Source organism: Notolepis coatsorum (genome assembly GCF_963971535.1).
Source record: "Notolepis coatsorum genome assembly, chromosome: 8".
Lineage (NCBI taxonomy): Eukaryota > Metazoa > Chordata > Actinopteri > Aulopiformes > Paralepididae > Notolepis > Notolepis coatsorum.
In genome coordinates, this window is record NC_140172.1 from 94,217,443 (window position 1) to 94,236,949 (window position 19,507).

At 42.0% G+C, this 19,507-nt stretch overlaps 1 protein-coding gene across 2 annotated transcripts in view; it reads left to right on the forward strand.

Annotated features, from left to right (window-relative positions):
- Window positions 1-19,507, forward strand: part of stt3a (STT3 oligosaccharyltransferase complex catalytic subunit A) — a 40,822-nt gene that overhangs the window by 7,423 nt on the left and 13,892 nt on the right. For both annotated transcript variants that reach the window (XM_084319579.1, XM_084319580.1), the window contains exons 5-12: window positions 1,645-1,790; window positions 7,833-7,923; window positions 8,388-8,494; window positions 10,030-10,194; window positions 11,158-11,338; window positions 12,325-12,480; window positions 16,417-16,508; window positions 18,679-18,834. In XM_084319579.1, the coding sequence (XP_084175705.1) occupies window positions 1,645-1,790; window positions 7,833-7,923; window positions 8,388-8,494; window positions 10,030-10,194; window positions 11,158-11,338; window positions 12,325-12,480; window positions 16,417-16,508; window positions 18,679-18,834 (1,094 nt within the window). The remainder of the gene's footprint in view (window positions 1-1,644; window positions 1,791-7,832; window positions 7,924-8,387; window positions 8,495-10,029; window positions 10,195-11,157; window positions 11,339-12,324; window positions 12,481-16,416; window positions 16,509-18,678; window positions 18,835-19,507) is intronic.

Here is a 19,507-nt window from a genome sequence, read left to right on the forward strand (position 1 = left end):
TCAAAAAAGCAATATTTAGATTTTTACATTTTCGGGTTTGGTCACGTCGAGTCACATATAAGCCGCACCGTTATATAAGCCGCAGGGTCGAAAAATTGGGGGAAAAGCCGCGGCTTATAGTCCGAAAAGTACGGGACATTTTTAGAGACTTAACGGTACAGAAAAAAGGTACCATTGGGCACCGGTATCGATTCACAGGTACCGTTATCAGTTCAAATGTGAACGTCACCCAACCCTATCCGCCACTGATATTGCCACCTGTACCAATAGTGAGGTGTAGTCTGACATCACTTTGGACCGCCCGTGAGGTCCACCCGTATAGGGATTCATCATTGGGAAAATGGATTATCGGCTATTGTAACAATTCTGCCTCATGAACATTGGAAAGCTTTCCATTTTTGCACAAAATGAGTTCCCTTCTATCACTATTATTGTTTAACACTTTGGTTGCCATGGGTTAAATTCATGATATACCATAGGTTGCCGGCTCTATTTGTCTATGGAGAAGTACCCCTTCTTTGCATGGCTATAACTTTTTAAATTCTATTGCTACATTGCCATTATTAGGGCCCATTCAAAGTCCTATATGTATTGTTCATTGTGTAGCAACGTTAAACTTTTTCATTCACATATTCATAGTAAAGTATGGTCTAATGTATAAGTATGTTTTCATCTCTTTCTGCAGCTTTCTCCAGAACGTGATCTATAGCCCCAAATGCATTATATTGATGATGCAATACAGTTTTATGGCAATCAGCGCGATATAAAAAATTCCAACTAGACGTACTTCTAGAAGTTACTACACATCATCTGATGTTGACCGGATGGGCTAGGGGGCGTTTATAATTCTGTGGGCAGCGTTATACCAATCATCTAATGTGGGTCAAATGTTGATCATAGCAGTTAGTATCGAAGACGTTAATTTTACACGCTAAAACTCACCCCAGTCTCCGCGCGCCGTTGGGCGATCATCGTAGAGTAGAAATGTTATCATTATGGGATGTAGATTTACCCGGTCCATTTCCAGCTTGTATAATGGTATATACGTCCAAATCATGTTGTTTATCGAGTTATTGGCAATCGATCGCTATGTATTGTGTCGAGATCGAGTCCCGGTAGCCAAACAGAGTGCCCGGAAGTAATACGGCCAACCAGCACAACCTCCATAGCACTTCCTGTTAAGCGATTGCGCCGATCGGCCACCAGATGGCGCTCCTGAACCGCCAGAGAGCTCAGTGGGTCCTCCTCCTGGTGGATCTCAGGCCAGCGGAGGGGAAATATGAATCCGATCGCAGATTTTTGAAATATTGATATAAGGACGCTGTAAAGCGTCCTCCGGCAACTTGAGCATGGCCGGGAATGCCGCTTTTAAGCGTTTTCTGGCAGTCAAAGTGTTAAGCAAAAAATACGAAATACGATTTTAATTGCGAATATTTTCATGTTGAGCTATAGATTGTGGATGAATACCCACCGAAAGGTACACCATGCAAATGTTCATGCTTTATTTGTTTTAAATGAGACTATTTAGCAAGCAATGGGGAAATACGTTGCAATTTTGCGGAAACAGCAATGACGTAACCACTACACCTCCCTATAGCGAGCTCATATGAAGCGTTGTTGTGTGTCCTCCTCCTCTCTCTCCAGGACTGATGGTCACCTCTGCTGCTCTGTACCACACGCTGCATTTCTTCCACATCACCATCGACATTCGTAACGTGTGCGTCTTCCTGGCTCCGCTCTTCTCCTCCTTCACTACCGTAGTGACCTACCACTTCACCAAGGAGCTCAAGGTATGCCGGATATATAAACGACACCGCTCTGTCTTTTTATTAGCATTGGTATAGTACTCATTTCCACAGGGTTCCCACAAGGTCCTTAACACATTGAGTGCCACGCCCCTTTGACCATATATGGGCTAGAGTGCCAGCACTGAAGTCAATGGGAGGTCGGGGAAATTTGCGAAGGCTTAAACTATATCTTAAATTATGGCTATGGGTCTAAAACACCCCTCGCGTATCAATGACTTGCTTGCAGTCAACATGTACAAAATGGATTGTTTTTTCATTGGTACATTTCCGTTTTATACCGTTTTGAATAAGAGTATAGTTTTGGAGAGTTCTAGTAATTCCAGAGAAATTCCATGATAATAGCTCTTTAGTGGAATACACAACGCGTTGTAATTTTCCGGCTGATTTATTAATAGTTTTCAAATAAACGCTAGATTATCGATAGTATATGTGTACTTATGTACGCTAGAGAAGCGGGCTTAAAAATCTATTATCCATGACCTGGTCAGCGCTAACGTCATACACACACAGACAAGCTGCGATGGCTGAGAAAAAAACATCTGATTAACTAACCCAATACTGGTAAAATAGAGTCCTTACCTCACATCAGATGTTCTGCAAAAAGATTAATCCAATTCCTGATCGCCATTCCAAATATTGATCACGTTTATTGATCCAACGTTATAGTCCGAAACACATAATCGACGCTGCTCTGAGGGTCCTCAGTCTATCTGGTAATACGATACTGCATGCCAGAGAAGGGAAAACCCCGGACCGGACGTTTTTTCTGATGCACATGCCCACCCAATCCAATCAAATGATGTGCATTACCATCCGGGAGACGATAGGCGGCGGTATTTGCCCTTTTCGAGCTCAGACCCATTCACAATGATAACATCAGGCTGGATGGATGAAGAATGAATGGATATCGCTAATAAAAGAAATAACGATTAAAAGACGAGAACTCGTCATTGGCACTCAACGCATGGCGAGTTAGCATGACTAATCTCGTCGTCGGCACTCAATGTGCTGATATATAAAAAAAAAAAAAAAAGTAAAGGCCTGGAATTCCTTGAACAGCCCATTTTAATAAGGTGCTTAACACATTCTGCGCCAAGAACGAGTTAACTCGATATTGCCCGCCAATCGAATAACGCCATCGTTATTTCTTTTATTCGCTATTTCCATTCATAATTCATCCACCAAGGCTCTGGGAAACTGTCTGCGATTGCAATGGCCCGATACCGCCGCCTGGTGGATTTCGGCCGATGTTGCACTTACTTTCTACAGGAAGTATGATTCTGTGCATCGGTGAATGTCGTCCCAGCGCAGTTTTCTTGTACCGTGAATCCAGATGAACAGTCGAGTGCATTGAATCGCCTTCTAGACGCAAGAATCATTATGCTTTTGGAGTTTATGGTGTCGGCCAAATGGACACACGCTCTAGCAGATGGCAATCAAATAATTGGAATATTTTTCCTCCAGTATCATCGGCCAGAGGTAAGAGGAATTTAACGTTAATTTCAGCTCCATTGTCCATTTCCTTCATTGCAATCCATCTGATCAATGTATGATGTTGTACTAAAGAAAGCCGTTATTGACAATCAATTAATCCGAAACCCCCCCCCCCCCCCCCCATTTCCTTCATGCATGATGGAGCATAATATATACCGATCATATGCATTTGAATTGTAGCTTGTATAGGGACGAAATGCCATCTATTAAGTATAATATGCATCAGGGCCTCTAACTCGCGTTCTAGGAATGAACTCTAAAAACATACTTATATTCACGACGGTATTAAACGACAATGTATGAATGGAAAAATATAACGTTCCCACATCCTGAAAGATGGATACCCGATGTCGAATGGGCCATAGTAATGCAGATATAGCTATACTATTTAAATAGTTATAGCCCTGCAAAGAAGGTGAGCGACTCCATAGGCTTACAGCGGTGGCGTCAGAGCTATAAGATGCTAATATTGCGTTAAAGTCCTTAAAATTCAAAACCATTCGCATTGAATGTTTTGTTCATCCATGTTTTTTTCTTTTTTTTTTATCATTTTTTGGAAGAAAAGGCAGGACATACAATGCACATACAATGCACATAAAACATACATTTAAATTATTTGCCAATTACATGCATTGGCTTGCCCCTTGCCTCATTTAAAATAAAAAAACTCCTACCCCCTAACCCCTGCACCAACCACCGTTGACAAAAAATAAATATAATAATAATAGTAACCCCCCCCCCCCAACCCACCCCGTCATAGGCCTGAGAAGAAAATTAATTGAACAAAAATGTCAACAAAGACCAAGAAAATTAAAATTAAAAGGAATTATACAGATATTAGTTATGTTCTGCTAGCTATATAGTGAAGGTCCTAACTTATGTAACATCCTAGATCACTGTTACATGCAATTTAAAGGTGGCTACAAGGCTCATTCTGATAGTGGCTTTGGTAAATCAGATCACGCGTCCATCTTTCTTTCACCAATGTACAAACAGAGAATCAAAAGTACTCCTGTAGTCTCGCGAGAGGTGCAGAAATGGGATTTGACGTCAGAGGAGACGCTCCAGTCTGCGTTTGACTGCACAGACTGGAATGTGTTCCGCGACACAGATAACATTAATGTCTACACGGAGACAGTGCTGGACTATGTTTGTACTTTGGTGGAAGAAACAATCCCCACTACCAAAATGAGAGTTTACCCAAATCAAAAACCCTGGGTAGACAAATCCGTCCGTGAAGCTCTGAGAGAGCGCACCAAAGCATACAACGACGGCCTAGTGGCAGGCAACATGAATGACCACAAGGTGGCGCGATACAACGTAAGGAGGACAGTGTCAGAGGCCAAACGGCGCTACAGGGATAAAATTGAACTCCAGTTTGAACAAGCTGACTCTAGAGCTATGTGGCAGGGGCTCAAAACGATGACAGACTACAAAGGCGCCTCCCTCAAACTGAACAGTGACATCTCCTTAGCAAATGACCTCAATACCTTCTATGCGAGGTTTGATGCTGGTAATAACACCAGCTCACAAGCCACGGCAATGGGGGGGGGGGGGTCGGCTGCTGATGGAGGCGCAGTGTTCAGGGTAACAGAGCATGAGGTGAGGCGGACCTTTAAAAAAGTGAATATCAGGAAGGCAGCAGGTCCGGACGGCATCCCCGGCCGCGTCCTAAAAGTCTGTGCCGACCAACTGGCCCCAGTATTCACTGACATATTTAACCTGTCCTTAGAACAGGCTGTCATCCCCACCTGCCTGAAGAAGTCCACTATTATCCCTGTACCCAAAAAATCCAAGCCTGCTTGCCTCAACGACTACCGCCCTGTAGCTCTCACCTCCATAGCCATGAAGTGCTTTGAGAAGCTAGTAAAGGGCTACATCTGCTCCTCCCTCCCCATCAACATGGACCCCCTGCAATTTGCATACCGCCCCAACAGGTCCACGGAGGATGCCATAGCCCATGTGCTGCACACAGCAGCATCACACCTGGACAAGAGGCAGGGGAACTATGTGAGAATGCTATTCATCGACTACAGCTCGGCATTCAATACCATAGTCCCCTCCATACTCATAGCCAAGCTCAGGGACCTGGGCTTGAACTATGACCTCTGCCAGTGGGTCTTGGACTTCCTGACTGGCAGACCCCAGGTGGTGAGAGCAGGCAACTGCACCTCCTCATCCATCACCCTCAACATAGGGGCCCCCCAGGGCTGTGTTCTGAGTCCCCTCCTCTACTCCCTGTACACACACGACTGTGTGGCTCAGCGGAGTAGCAATACAATCATCAAATTTGCTGACGACACAGTGGTGGTGGGCCTGATCTCTGCCAACGACGAGAGGGCCTACCTGGAAGAGGTCAAGGTCCTGGCGGGATGGTGCCAGGAAAACAGCCTCTCCCTGAACGTCAGCAAAACAAAGGAGATGATTGTGGACTTCAGGAGGTCGGGGGTCAAGGACTACAGCCCCCTCAGCATCGACGGGGCACCGGTTGAGAGAGTCAACAGCTTTAAGTACCTCGGAGCCTACATATCCGAGGACTTGACATGGACCACACACATTGACAGTGTTGTGAAGAAGGCACGACAACGCCTCTACTTCCTCAGGCGCTTAAGGAAGTTCCAAGTCAGTCAGAAGATCCTTAAGAACTTCTACTCATGTACAATAGAGAGCATCTTGACCGGCAACATCACCTCCTGGTTTGGGAATAGCACTGCACAAGACCGAAGCAGACTACAAAGAGTGACACGTTCAGCCGAACGCACAATTGGAGGGGGGCTCCCCACCCTCCAGAACATTTACAACAAGCGTTGCAAGGGCAAGGCTAAGAGAATCATTAAAGACTCCAGTCACCCGAACAACTGCCTCTTTGAACTGCTGCGGTCAGGCAAGCGATACCGGAGCACAGAAAGACTCAGAAGAAGCTTCTATCCCCAGGCCATCAGGCTGCTAAACGAACAATGAACACTACACAACAACAACCACCAAACGCACATAGCACACACATCCACACGCACACACTCACTTTAAACAAACACACTGTAGCACCCACTCCACACACTTTATAGCACACACCCACTTTAAACAAACACACTGTAGCACCCACTCCCCACACTTTATATTTATTGATGAAGGATTGCACTACAACTCGTACACCTTACTGTAAATTGTACCTAAATTGTACCTCATCCCATTTCTGCTTTGCACTATATAGTACTGTACATTAGTACACTGCATAGTATTGTATATTATATGGTAACTCAGAACATTGTACATATGTCTATACCGAACACTGTGACCTCATTTTCTTCTTCTAAATTACATGCTATACTATGTTATTTGATACTATCTTGTCTAGCACAGTCTCTGGAGCGTAACAGTAAGAAGCATTTTGTATGAAAGTATTCTGTACTTCTGTATGACAACTATTAAAGAAACTTGAAACTTGAAACTTGATAGAGAATATGGTTCCAGCTATCTATTGTTTGCATGATAAATTTTTTCTGAATCAAGAAATATTTTTTTTGTTCCGTTTTTAACACATTGAGTGCCACGCCCCTTCCGTGAAGTGCATCTGGCCTTGCCGCCCATTAACCCCATGTAAACGCTAGAGTTGTTCCGATACCAGTATTGCCAGTAAAATAGCGTTTTAGTGGAATCCACTTATCACGTTGTAATTTTTCGCCTGATTATCGAATCTTCCTGAAATCAATGCTAGATTATCATTATTATATCTCCTCGTGCATACATGAAATGGGCCCTGGAGTGCGGCGCCCCCCCCCCCCCCCCCCCTCCTGCACCCAACGGTAAACGGCCACACACAGTTAGCTTCAATCGCGGGAGAAAGAAATATCCGATCAGCGCAAGATTGGATATATAGAGTCCTTACCTGGTCTCTGATGTAATGCAAAAAAAATAATCCAATTATCTGATTGCCATTCCAGTTATCCACAGCGATCCTGTCTCCGACGTTATTGGGCATGAACGGGCGGGCGGGGTCAGTTGTCCAAGCCATCCCTACAAGTGCGTGTTAGGTAGAGAAAATAAACTACATTGTTTCTAATGGAGTGCAATAGCGGCCTATGGCGGTATAAGACCGTCTGCCAGCTCAGACACATTCAGTACAGCATGCACAAGGTGCCCCGCTGAATTATGAATGGCAATAGTGAATAAAAGAAATACAGTGAGAAAAACGTAGATCTACGTTTCCGGCATTCAACCGTCGGGCGACAGAAACGTAGTTCTACGTTAACGGCACCCAAAGGGTTAATCAAATCTGACGAGTCGCTGTCTCACGCGCTCTTAACTGCTTTTCCTCATTTCTTCGCGTGTGATGCTCTAGCTTGTACTCGCTGGCAAGCAGGCCAAGAAGATGCTTAAAGAAACGGCATTTAAAAGTGAATTGTATCCTTCAAGTGACATCCTTGAAAATAGTAAATATAAATGGTGCTTGGAAAAGTACTTAAAAGTCCTTGAATTTCATTTTGCAATGCCTGTGGGAACCCTGCAACCCATCAACGTGTCTATCTTCAGGATGCAGGTGCTGGGCTCTTGGCAGCAGCCATGATTGCAGTGGTGCCTGGTTACATCTCTCGTTCTGTCGCTGGCTCGTATGACAATGAAGGTAAAGGCCTGATCTATAATCTATGAGGGACTGACTTTTCCGGGGGGGTGCACATGCCTTCGAGCGACATTGTACTTATTTTATGCCTATTCTTAAGTGCACGTTTACATTGCACTACTTTTATACCTATTCTGCACCTTGTCTGCAATTTAAGCGTTTTTTATTCTATTAATTGTGTGCTGATTTTATGCCTATGTTCATTTATACTAATTGCTGTGGGGCACTCTGGACTGCAGTTCATGTCTGAAAAAAAGTACTATAGATAGTTCATATTTATTATTGTTATACTGTAGAAATGTGTGCATTGAAATGTCTGTAAAGTCTCGACGACATTGAAAATGAGGGTGACCTCAATTGTCTTTTCGAGAATAAATAAAGGTTTGAATTAATGAATAAATCCATATCCTCCATACAAAATGTCTGTTCTTGGATGAGCTAGTTCTACTCCCATGCTCTCTACCCAGGTATTGCAATATTCTGCATGCTGTTGACCTACTACATGTGGATCAAGGCTGTCAAGACGGGCTCAGTCTACTGGTCGTCCATATGCGCCCTGGCCTACTTTTACATGGTAAGAAATTTGTCCAAATAGGAATGGGAGTAAGTCCTATGGCCAAATAACGTGAATTGGATAGAAGGGGCCTTTCCGGTGTCGTATTAATATATGTTGGTACACCTAAGATGGTTGATTGTTGTTATTGAAATGAGCGTTGTTTCATGTGTGGATACTAGTACCCTTTTCACAGCAGGCATTTTGATGTGTCATAGATGGGTAATTTATACCTTAAAAACAGAAATTCTGAATCCATCTTGGTGGTTTTTACTTCTCCACAATATGTGATGGATTGAGTATCATGCTACAGTGTTGGAGGAAAACTATTTTCTATGGCAAAACCCTTTCTTTCACTTATGCACACTTGTCTTGGACTCAGCTCCTGTTTTGAATAGCATAGGGGAGAACGGGGTTGGTTGTCACATTCATTATATTTCGCTACCAAAAGGCGCTGTCTCCCATATTTTGGTATGGGAATGTCCAGAATTGGGATCAGAGCTCACCTACATAGTCTTCTTTGGAGTTAGACAGCTGAACTTGAGGTGAGAGGACTTTTTGTGTTTTTCACGTGAAATTGTAAATATTCAGCTCCTCAGTATTTTTCTTCTAATGAAACAATTCTTACCATTTAAAAAGTGTGAAGGGAAAGCTATAGTTTAGATTGTTGTTGGCTAACTCATTTTTAGATGGTTGTTAGTCTTGATACTAGCAAGACATTCCAGTTGGGGTTGGTCGTCACATTCTCTTTGGGGTTGGTTGTCGCATGTGTCAAGCTAGTGATGCACCGATGTGAAAATTGTGGCCCGATACCGATAACCGATATTAATATTGCTGTTCTGGTCGATACCGATATTTACCGATGTCGATATCTCTGTATAGAAAACACTTTTTTATGATAATCAAATAAAGAGCTATTTTCCAAAACGCATAATTTTTTTACGTTTGTAACTTATTTTCAGAAATGACTGATATTTTGAAACTATTTAAGGCCAAAACATGTAAAAAAAAAAAAAAAAAAAAAGATAATAATACATTTTTTTTTTTTTTTTTTTTTTTTTTTTTTTTAATATCGGCCCTATCTTGATATCGGTCCGATACCGATGTGTAAAAAAACGGCCATATCGGCCGATATTATATCGGCGGCCGATATATCGTGCATCACTATGTCAAGCACATGACTGTGCTTTTAATGAGCACAACATGGACCGTTTCTTCACCAAGCTCTGCTTAGTTGGAGTGCCCAGACCCTACATTTGCCATCACTGTAACTCTGATAGTGAATGAGTGTAGCCTAGTTGTGTTAGCTATCATTGTTAGGCCTATTTATTTAGTTATTTTGTTATATAGGATGGCCGAAATATGTGTTTCCTGTTTATGTTCATGTTAAGATGCATTAAGTTATGTATTTTTCAACTTCAATGCAATTCAAATTTTGTTCTTCAAATTACCTTCATGAATGTAGATTTAGATATTAAAGTTCTATGCCTATGACCCACACGATAAAAGTAACTTATTCGGAGGTTACAATGGCCTTTTTCCTATGGTGTCTGTAGGTGTCCTCCTGGGGTGGCTATGTGTTCCTGATCAACCTCATCCCTCTCCACGTGCTGGTCCTGATGCTGACGGGCCGCTTCTCTCACCGCATCTATGTGGCCTACTGCACTGTCTACTGCCTAGGCACCATCCTCTCCATGCAGATCTCATTTGTTGGCTTCCAGGTAACATAACGTATTCCTCTTATTGATCCCCTTGGGGAGGTTCAGCTGTCATAGCAACACATGGGGAGGGGAGGTACAGGTATGGAAAGGGGCAGGGTAATGGAAAGACGATAAATATAGGTAATAAAATAAATTTGAATATGAATAAAGGTAAACTAGAATGTATTAGGTACAGACGAGGGACTATGTATACTATCGTCATAATGCACATTGTGCTAGAGGCCGCGCAGGGCTTAGTAGTTAAGTTAAGGTAAAGCTTATTTTATATTTTACGTCTGATGAAATATGATTGTCTAGTGTACTGTTCCTCAGACTTATCAAGTAATAACCGCTACACCTAAAGCGTCTGTTTAGCACAAATGTGAGGCACTTCTGAACTTGCTGTATAGCCTATATTTGCTTTATATACGTGCAAAATATCAACTTTTATTTGATCCAATGCATCACTAAACTAAATTTAATTGGCCCTTCATTTTTCCCAGCATATTTTCACCTATAATATATTAACCTTTGAGCTTACTTTGATAAATGTATAATGGTATATTTCCAGGACCCCAGTGTTTTACATTGGCGTCTTACACCCATGTTTTAGAAAACCATGGTTGGTGAAGTGCATGTTAAAGGGGCACTTCACCACAAAACAATGCTGATTTTATTTTGCACATAATCTCACACACATCCAAAAATGTATTAATTTAGTTTGAGAGTAAATTAATTCTAATATGGCCACCAGGGATGTCATTGATACATTGCATCCTTGAGTTGTGTTAATTATAGCTAAATTAAATTATAAGGTCTCGGCCCCTAATGAGACAAGGTATTGCTATATTTTCATCTACATCATTTCATGGAGCTGTAATTAACTAAATTAATGTGTGCAAACTTGCTAACCGCCAAAGTCCTGGTGGTTAAACTGGGCTTTGTTGTGTGAATCGCTGCTTACCTTTCCTCTCTTCACACCAGCCGGTGCAGTCATCTGAACACATGGCTGCCTTCGGCGTGTTTGGCTTGTGCCAGATCCATGCCTTTGTGGACTACCTGCGCAGCAAGCTCAACCCCCAGCAGTTTGAGGTGCTCTTCAAGAGCGTCATCTCCCTCGTGGGTTTCCTCATGCTCTCTGTGGGAGCTGTTCTCAGTGTGACCGGTAAGCTGGGTTGGCTTCCCGTTATCCGGTTTCGCTTTCAAACCGGTTCCAAGCTGGTAAAATACCTGGATTTGTTCAGCTAAAGAGTCTAACCCCCCCCCCCTGTTCTACAACTGCCCTCGACCACAACCCCAGTCATTTACTATCAACGGGGAACACCATTTGAATATGCTATTTCCATGACCTAAGACTGTTCAATATTTGTAAACATGAGCTACTCTCACAAAGCCAGAAACCAGAGAAGTAAGAATCAAACTTGTGATGTCATCAAGTATAAAGTCTGGATTCTCTCCATTGACAATGAATGGGAGACTGATTTTGTGGACCCACAGAACATTAAGTTTGAATTTTTATATCTAAATGTCATTCTATAGTAGTGTTCTCACTTCTGAAGCAGAAAATTTACCCATGAACTCAGAACATTCCCCTGGGTGCTCTGTGTCATATATCAAATCTTTCCCAATTCATTGTCTATGGAGCAACTTCAGACTTTATACTTGATGACATCACAAGTTTAGAGTTTTAGCACTCTAGTTTTTGGATTTGGGAGAGTTTCTCATTTTCACAAGTATCTTTGTACTGTGTTAGACCAGAGGAGTAACTCATTCATTCTGAAATTAGTTCCTCTTTAAGGTATTTAGGATTTTGTTGCATTACATTGCTGATGAATATGTTGTTAGTGCAATAAAAGCAATACATTTTCTTTGTCCCCCCCCCCCCCCCCCCCCCAAACTCTATACTGGATTCAGACTCTATAAAATACTTTAAAACCCCAATCTTACTGATGAGGTTCCAAGGCTGCACCCATAGAAAATCTAGTTTTGTGTTAAATAATCCTCACTGTTCTATATCAAACCTTTTGACTTGATGAAGCCTCTTGCATGCTCAAAGATAACTGTATACCCACAAGGGCTGTTTTGGAGTGGTGGTGTTGGTTGAGGGTCATTAGTGCCCTGTGCTAAGCCTGACCTCCATGTCTACCGTAGGTAAGATCTCTCCATGGACGGGTCGTTTCTACTCCCTGCTGGACCCCTCCTATGCCAAGAACAACATCCCCATCATTGCCTCCGTCTCGGAGCACCAGCCCACCACTTGGTCATCCTATTACTTTGACCTACAGTTGCTGGTCTTCATGTTCCCAGGTAGATGATGTACCCAATTATGAATGATTTTTATTTCAGGTCTTCTTTTACAAAGCAATGTACAGTAGTAGAACATTTATAAAAGAAAGAAAATGACCGAAAAGGTGTAGGCTGAAGCCGAGGCTTATAATTGCCTACCCTTTTTACATTAAATTTACAAAAAAAACATAATTCACTACATAATTTTGCAAAAACAAAAGGTTACAAAATGTTCATAGTTTTATATACAAAACATATACACATTTATTTATGTTTTTATATATTTATTTGTCACGATTTTAATAGTTATGTTATTAGGATAATAAGGTTTTATATTTATGTATCGCCTTATATTTGAATAATTTCTTACATTTATGTATCGAACTACACATTTTTACTTCTTTGTCACAGTTATTCCATAGTTTTACCCCATTAACAATTTCAGTGCCCAGCAGGGGGTGCACATTTAGTGCTTGAATGCCCACCATCCACTTCAATGTTAGCATTCATATCGCCTAATCTATGTTTTAAATTATGGCTATGTATCTAATCTGCCCGTCGCTTATCAATGACTCATTTCCAGTCAACATTGTCGAAGCGGATTGTTTTTTTATCGGTTCATTTCCGTTTTATAGCATTTTGAAAAGCCCTCGTTTTCAAGGGGGAAAAAAAGATTCCATGATGATCGCCCTGTACTGTAATATTCTAGAACGTTGTAATTTTTTGGCCTATTTATGAATCGTTTTCAAATAAACGCTAGATTATCGATAGTATATGTGTACGTGTGCACGCTGGTGCCGCTAGCTGAAAATCGATTCTCTCAGTTCCTGATTGCTCTTGCAGTCAAACAGCCATATCACATAATAGGGGAACGCTTATATCTCTGTGAAAACAGGTCTGATTATCCTAAGACTGGTAAAATAGATTCCTTACCTGAGATCAGATGGTATCCAAATGGATTATTCCAATTCCTGATCGCCATTCCAAAAATCTATCCTTTTATTGATCCAACGCGTATACTGTAAAACACATATTACACGCTGTGCTGAGGGTCCAGAATGAATCTGATCGGCTCCGGTTACATGAGTGAGAAGTAAAATGTGGATTCCGGAGTTTTTTTTTTCTCATCCATTTTCATTGAGTCCAATCCAAAAGGGTGCATTACCATCTGGTAGACGATAGGGGGTGCTTTTTTCACATCTGGGCGCCTGGCGGGGCAGGTTTACCAACGGTAGACTCGGTTGATGAAATATGAATTCAGATTGCTAATAAAAAAAATAAAACGAGAATTCTCGTGATGGGCATTCAGGGGGCGGGCTGATAACCCGAGAAATCTTGTGATGGGCATTCAAAGTGTTAAGCTGTAGCCCTATTTTCAGAAATTTTGCCTAAAGGTACATGCCTAAGGCCATGTCCAGACGAAACCGATTTCGGTCGTATCAGTCAAAGTATTTTATCGTATGCACCTTTCATCCACACGGAACTGCGTTCTGGCAGCCTGAAGACGCTATTTTCTGAAACCGGCTCCCAGAATGCGCAATTCTGAAGACGCTCCCCTTGCATCGCCGTCTTTACAAGCGATACGAGTATTTTCCTCAACCGTTGACGCGATAGCCCACCTCTCCCTTACCCCGCGTGTGCAAACTCTCACATCACAACAACAATGGCATCGTACAGAGTGCATAAGTTGAGTGGCAGCGTGCTGCAACACCAATACTAATACTAGACTGTACTTCTCCTGTTCTGAGACTGACACAAACACACACACACACACACTGGAGAGAGGGGAGGATGCAATACACGATACTAGCTAGAGATTAGTGTCACATAGCTGGCCTTTTTCTGAACCCAAGTAGTAGCCAAGCACATATTGTTCCATAGCATACGCCTTCAGTTGATCATGACAAATCCTCTCTTACCTTGACGATTAAAAAGCCTCCATAATTTAGTAAATAATATTCCCATGGCTGGTGTTGAGCTGTAGCCTGCCAGCTAGTGTTGATGCTATTCAAAATTATATCAACATTAGCTAAATAGCTAACCAACTAAATACAATAGACAGAGGTATCCTGAGGTAACGTTAAATACAGACAACGTTTGCTAGTCGAAAGGACTGGACACCGGGACAAGTTAAACATCAATCAATTACTTTAATACAACACAGGTAGTTTGAGCCGCGGTCTTACTCTCTCCACTCCTCTGGAAACTAACATTACGTTAGCTCAAAGGCACAGCACAGAACAACGATAATACTTCCCGTCGCGGGTTTTCAAAATAGAACCTTTTTTTAAATAAACGAAATGGAAACGAAAAAGAACGAAATAGTTTTTGTCTGGACATGGCCTTAGTAAATGGAAGATTGCTCCACTTCTACAAGGTCAATTAGCATGTTCTTGGTATCTAGGGACCTGGGGGTATGTATTCCCAGTGTCAGAAATATTGTGTCCGTTACTAGGCTTGAGTAAATTGTAAAAAAAAAAAAAAAAAAAAAAAGGTGCGGCCGGGTAGCGCAGCCGACTAAGCGTCTGTCTACCACCGCAGAGACAATGGGATCGAATCCAGCTGCAATACCTCCAGCTTGGTCGGCCGTCCATACTGACACAATTGGCAGTGTCAACGGGTGGGAACGCCGGTGGGGTGGGTCCTGGTCGTTGTAAACAGAGACTCCTACAGTTCGGTCGGGGCGCCTGCACACAGCGAGGGAAGGCTCTGGGGGAGGTAGTGTGGCCCTTCCACACGTTACACTCCCCCAGTGAGAGTCTGCGCTGCCAGGTGAAAAGAAGCGGTGGGCTGGCTACACATGTGTCGGAGGAAGCATGTGATAGTCTCCGCCCTCCCAGACAGACGGTAGGGGGTAGAGTGCGCAACGACCAGGAAGGGGATTGGGAATTGGCATAACGACTAACATTGGGATGGGAGAAAAACGGGAAAAAGGAGGGGGAAAAAGATAATAATAAAATGATAAAAAAAACGAGAATATAAATTATGATTTTATTTTGCATCTGTGCCGGTGAATAACACCATGTTACAATTGTGGCGCTAGAGATTTCGCTCACTGAGCTCATTCAGCACCTTCATGAGATCAAGTGTACAAACAAATCTAAGCAAATGAATAAAGGGAAGATTATTAAACAGAAGGATTTGTAGATGCAGTAATAAATTATAAATTCATATTTGAACTTGACCTTATTATGGCCAAATCATACACCTATGGATATGGAAAAGGCTCCTCTTTCCAATGGCAGTGTTAAATTTGGATTTAGTCATTTCCTCACGGTTTTACGATATAAGAGATATATAATTAGCATTTTTCCGATACATTCTTATTTTCTGTAAATCTTATAAAACATCTGTAAAAATTTAAATATACAATTTGACTGCTGTTTTGATAGGGTTAACAGACATCAACTTTTTATATTTGTCCTTGCCTTTGCGATATTGAAGACAAATTCCCCTAACATACACACTTGGTAATGGGTATTATTTCATTATAGTTATCTACAAGATCCTCCTTTTTTAGTTTCTGGCGGCATCTATTGGTGATAAGTGATTATTGCTGTTGTGTTTTTGCACTGCGTTGACTCTTTCCATCTTAGAGTAGGTCTAAGTGTTGTAGTCACTATTGTGTTACATTGGTTAATGATAAGAGCGGCAAAATATTCATAAGAGCGGCAAAATATTCATATGAAAAATGTTCAAGATCATTACTTTAATATTTGTGTAGTCTACTTTTTTTGGTTTGTGCTGCAGCCTTTACTTTGACTTTACATGTACAAGAGAAAACATGTAATTTAACAACTTATGGGAAAACACTCAAAATGACCATTACAATGTTGTATAATCATGGTTTGGACAATTAGGACAATGTTTCAACAAAGGTCAGCGCTTTATTATTCTACGTTTCTCAGTTTTACCAAAACTTTGCTCTTTGACTGATTGTTTTCTCTTCCATGCCAGTGGGTCTGTACTACTGCTTCAACAACCTGTCTGACGCCAGGATCTTCATCATCATGTATGGAGTCACGAGCATGTACTTCTCAGCCGTCATGGTATGTCCTCAGTAGATCTGCAGTATGTACTTCTCAGCTGTCATGGTATGTCCTCAGTAGATCTGCAGTAGGTACTTCTCAGCCGTCATGGTATGTCCTCAGTAGATCTGCAGTAGGTACTTCTCAGCCCTCATGGTATGTCCTCAGTAGATCTGCAGTAGGTTCAGTGTTCAAGACTCTGATGGCCTGGGGGAAGAAGCTGAGCCGAAGTCTCTCTGTCCTAGTTGCTGGTGTTCGCAGGCGTTTGCCTGACCGCAGCAGCTTGAACAGGCTGTTGTTGGGGTGGTGAGGGTCTTTCATTATCCTGCAGGCTCTGGATTTGCACCTCTTGTTATAGAAGACCTGCAGGGGTGGTAGTGCAATACCCGTAGTACGCTCAGCTGAGCGTACCACTCTCTGTAGGGCCTTCTTGTCCTGTGCCGTGCTGTTTCCATACCAGGAAGTGATGTTTCCAGTCAAGATGCTCTCTACAGCTCCGGAGTAGAAGGACTGGAGTATCTTCCCCGATACTCTGAACTTCCTTAACTGTCTCAGGTGGTAGAGGCGCTGCTTCGCCTTCTTTACGTCTGAGTCTATGTGTGTTGTCCATGTCAGGTCCTCTGAGATGTGGACCCCCAGGTACTTGAAGCTGCTCACCCTGTCCACGGTAGCCCCGTTTATCCTCAGTGGTGTGAGGAGGAGCGGTTGTGTGTTCTCTGTGATCTGGGAGTGGTGGAGGATGAATTTAATTTAATGAAATTTTTCACTGCCCCTTGTACACCGACTTGAGGAGGGTTTTATTTTGAGAAAATTCTATTTGTAAATCAGTCTGAGAGTTGTATGTAGAGATGTTCAGATTCAATTTTTTCCTTCCCGATCCGATTCCGCGATACCTAAGCTTTGGGTATCAGCCAATACTGATCCGATACCAGTGCATACATAAAAAAAACAATAATAATAAACAATATTATATAAAATTATAAAACTTCTTTTTTTACAGCTACGGTTTTATATATACTGTTTTCTACTACCGGTAATAACTATAAAGTAATGGTATTCATTCAACAGGTGATTGTATAGATTAGTATCATATACAATCTCAATGAGTTCACCCACGGAAAGGTTGTTGGGACATTGATTCCGCACAGACGTTATAGTTGTTGCACTCCAGAAGGCTCCGGTAACTTCAGTTAGCTAGTAGAGGCTCTGTTGTGATTTTTAATGCAAAATAAATATTCAACATTCTCTTTTGAGACTCTACCTCAGACTCTTATCATTTGGCACTAAAAGCTAAACATTATTTGTCACCGATATGGCTGTCCGCAACATGTCATTAATTGTGTGCGAGAGGTAACTTAGATCAGTGACCACGTTAACTAGGTTAACGTGAGCTAACTTTAGATGGAAACAAGGAAATCTAACGTTACTGGTGTAAAAGTGATTTACCTTGGAATACTCCTGTGCCAACTCGCTGTATTTTGCTTGCAGGTCTGCAGCCATTATTGCTGGATTATGAATAGCCCCAACTTTAGCCAAGGTAACGTTAAAACTAGCTTTCGGTTAGCTGTTCAGCTAATGCAGAGCTCCCAGTCAACAGCGCTCTGTCGGGACGATGGCATTTAAGAAAGTATCTGCTGTTAAAATGACAAATGGCATTGACACTTTAATTCACGGTCGATTAAAAACATGTTTGTTTTATAATGCTCACTCAGCAGACCGCAGTGTCGTCATATGGTATCGGAGCGCAGAATTAGAGGGTACTCGCCGATACCAGCATTTTAGGCAGTATCGGAGGCATTTCCGATACTGGTATCGGAACAACTCTAGTTGTATGTTGAGTTTTTTTGTGGAGATTTTCAGTTTTGCAGGGTTTTTGGAGAAGGCATTAAGGCACTTGAGACAAAACACATTATATCCTATATAATTGTATATGAATTCCTCTTGTTTCTTTGAAGTACTGTATTGTTTACAGCTTGTTATGTATTAATTTAGTTCTTTTTTGTGTCCATCTTGGTCTATATACTTATTGTTAAGTATACTATATACTTATTGTTTGTGTCTTGTAAGCCCATATGGGCTGGGCATACATCATTATGTCAGACACAAAAATAGAAAACATCAATCAATCAAAATCTTAAAGGTTTTGTGACCAGATTAATAATCTGCTCCATTGATGTGTTCCGGTCGCCAGGTGCGTCTGATGCTGGTGCTGGCCCCCGTCATGTGCATCCTGTCGGGCATCGGCGTCTCCCAGGTGCTGACGACCTACATGAAGAACCTGGATGTCAGCCGGCCAGACAAGAAGGCCAAGAAGCAGCACGACGCCACCTACCCCATCAAGAACGAGGTACAGTGTCTGTCATTTATCTACCTACCCCATCAAGAACGAGGTACTAGGGGTGTAACGGTACACAGAAGCCACGGTTCGGTACCTCAGTATTGCGGTCACGGTTCGGTACAACAGGAAAACAATATTTATAATAATTATTATATATTTATTATTATTATTAAATGGAATAATATTCGATAGGCTTGCCGTGGTAGTCAGTGATACTAGTGTCATTCTGTGTTTAGGCATCCTGAGTGCCCCTTTAACAATTTATGCAACAACTTAGTTTCAGTTTCACTTGTAGAGAGGATTTAACTTAAAGGGAAACGCCAACATTTTGGGAAATTAGCTTATTTGCCATCTTCCCTGGAGTTAGACAAGAAGATGCATACCTTTGTTGTCTCTGTGCGTGCGTTAGGCTTAGGGAACGCCCGCTCCGTTAGCTTAGCTTAGCTTCATCACTGGAAGTGGGTCAGACTTGTACCATCAAGTTCCCTACAGTCACGAAAGGATCCGAACCGATTGAAGTTTATGGATACCATGACTTAAAATCCTCTTACCTTGACTATTAAAAGCCTCCCCAATTTAGAAAACAGTATTCCCATGGCTGGTGTTGATATGCTGCTACTGTAGCTAACGAAAACCAACAACCGGACACTCAAGCAGATAATGAGGGTAATAACTTCTGGTC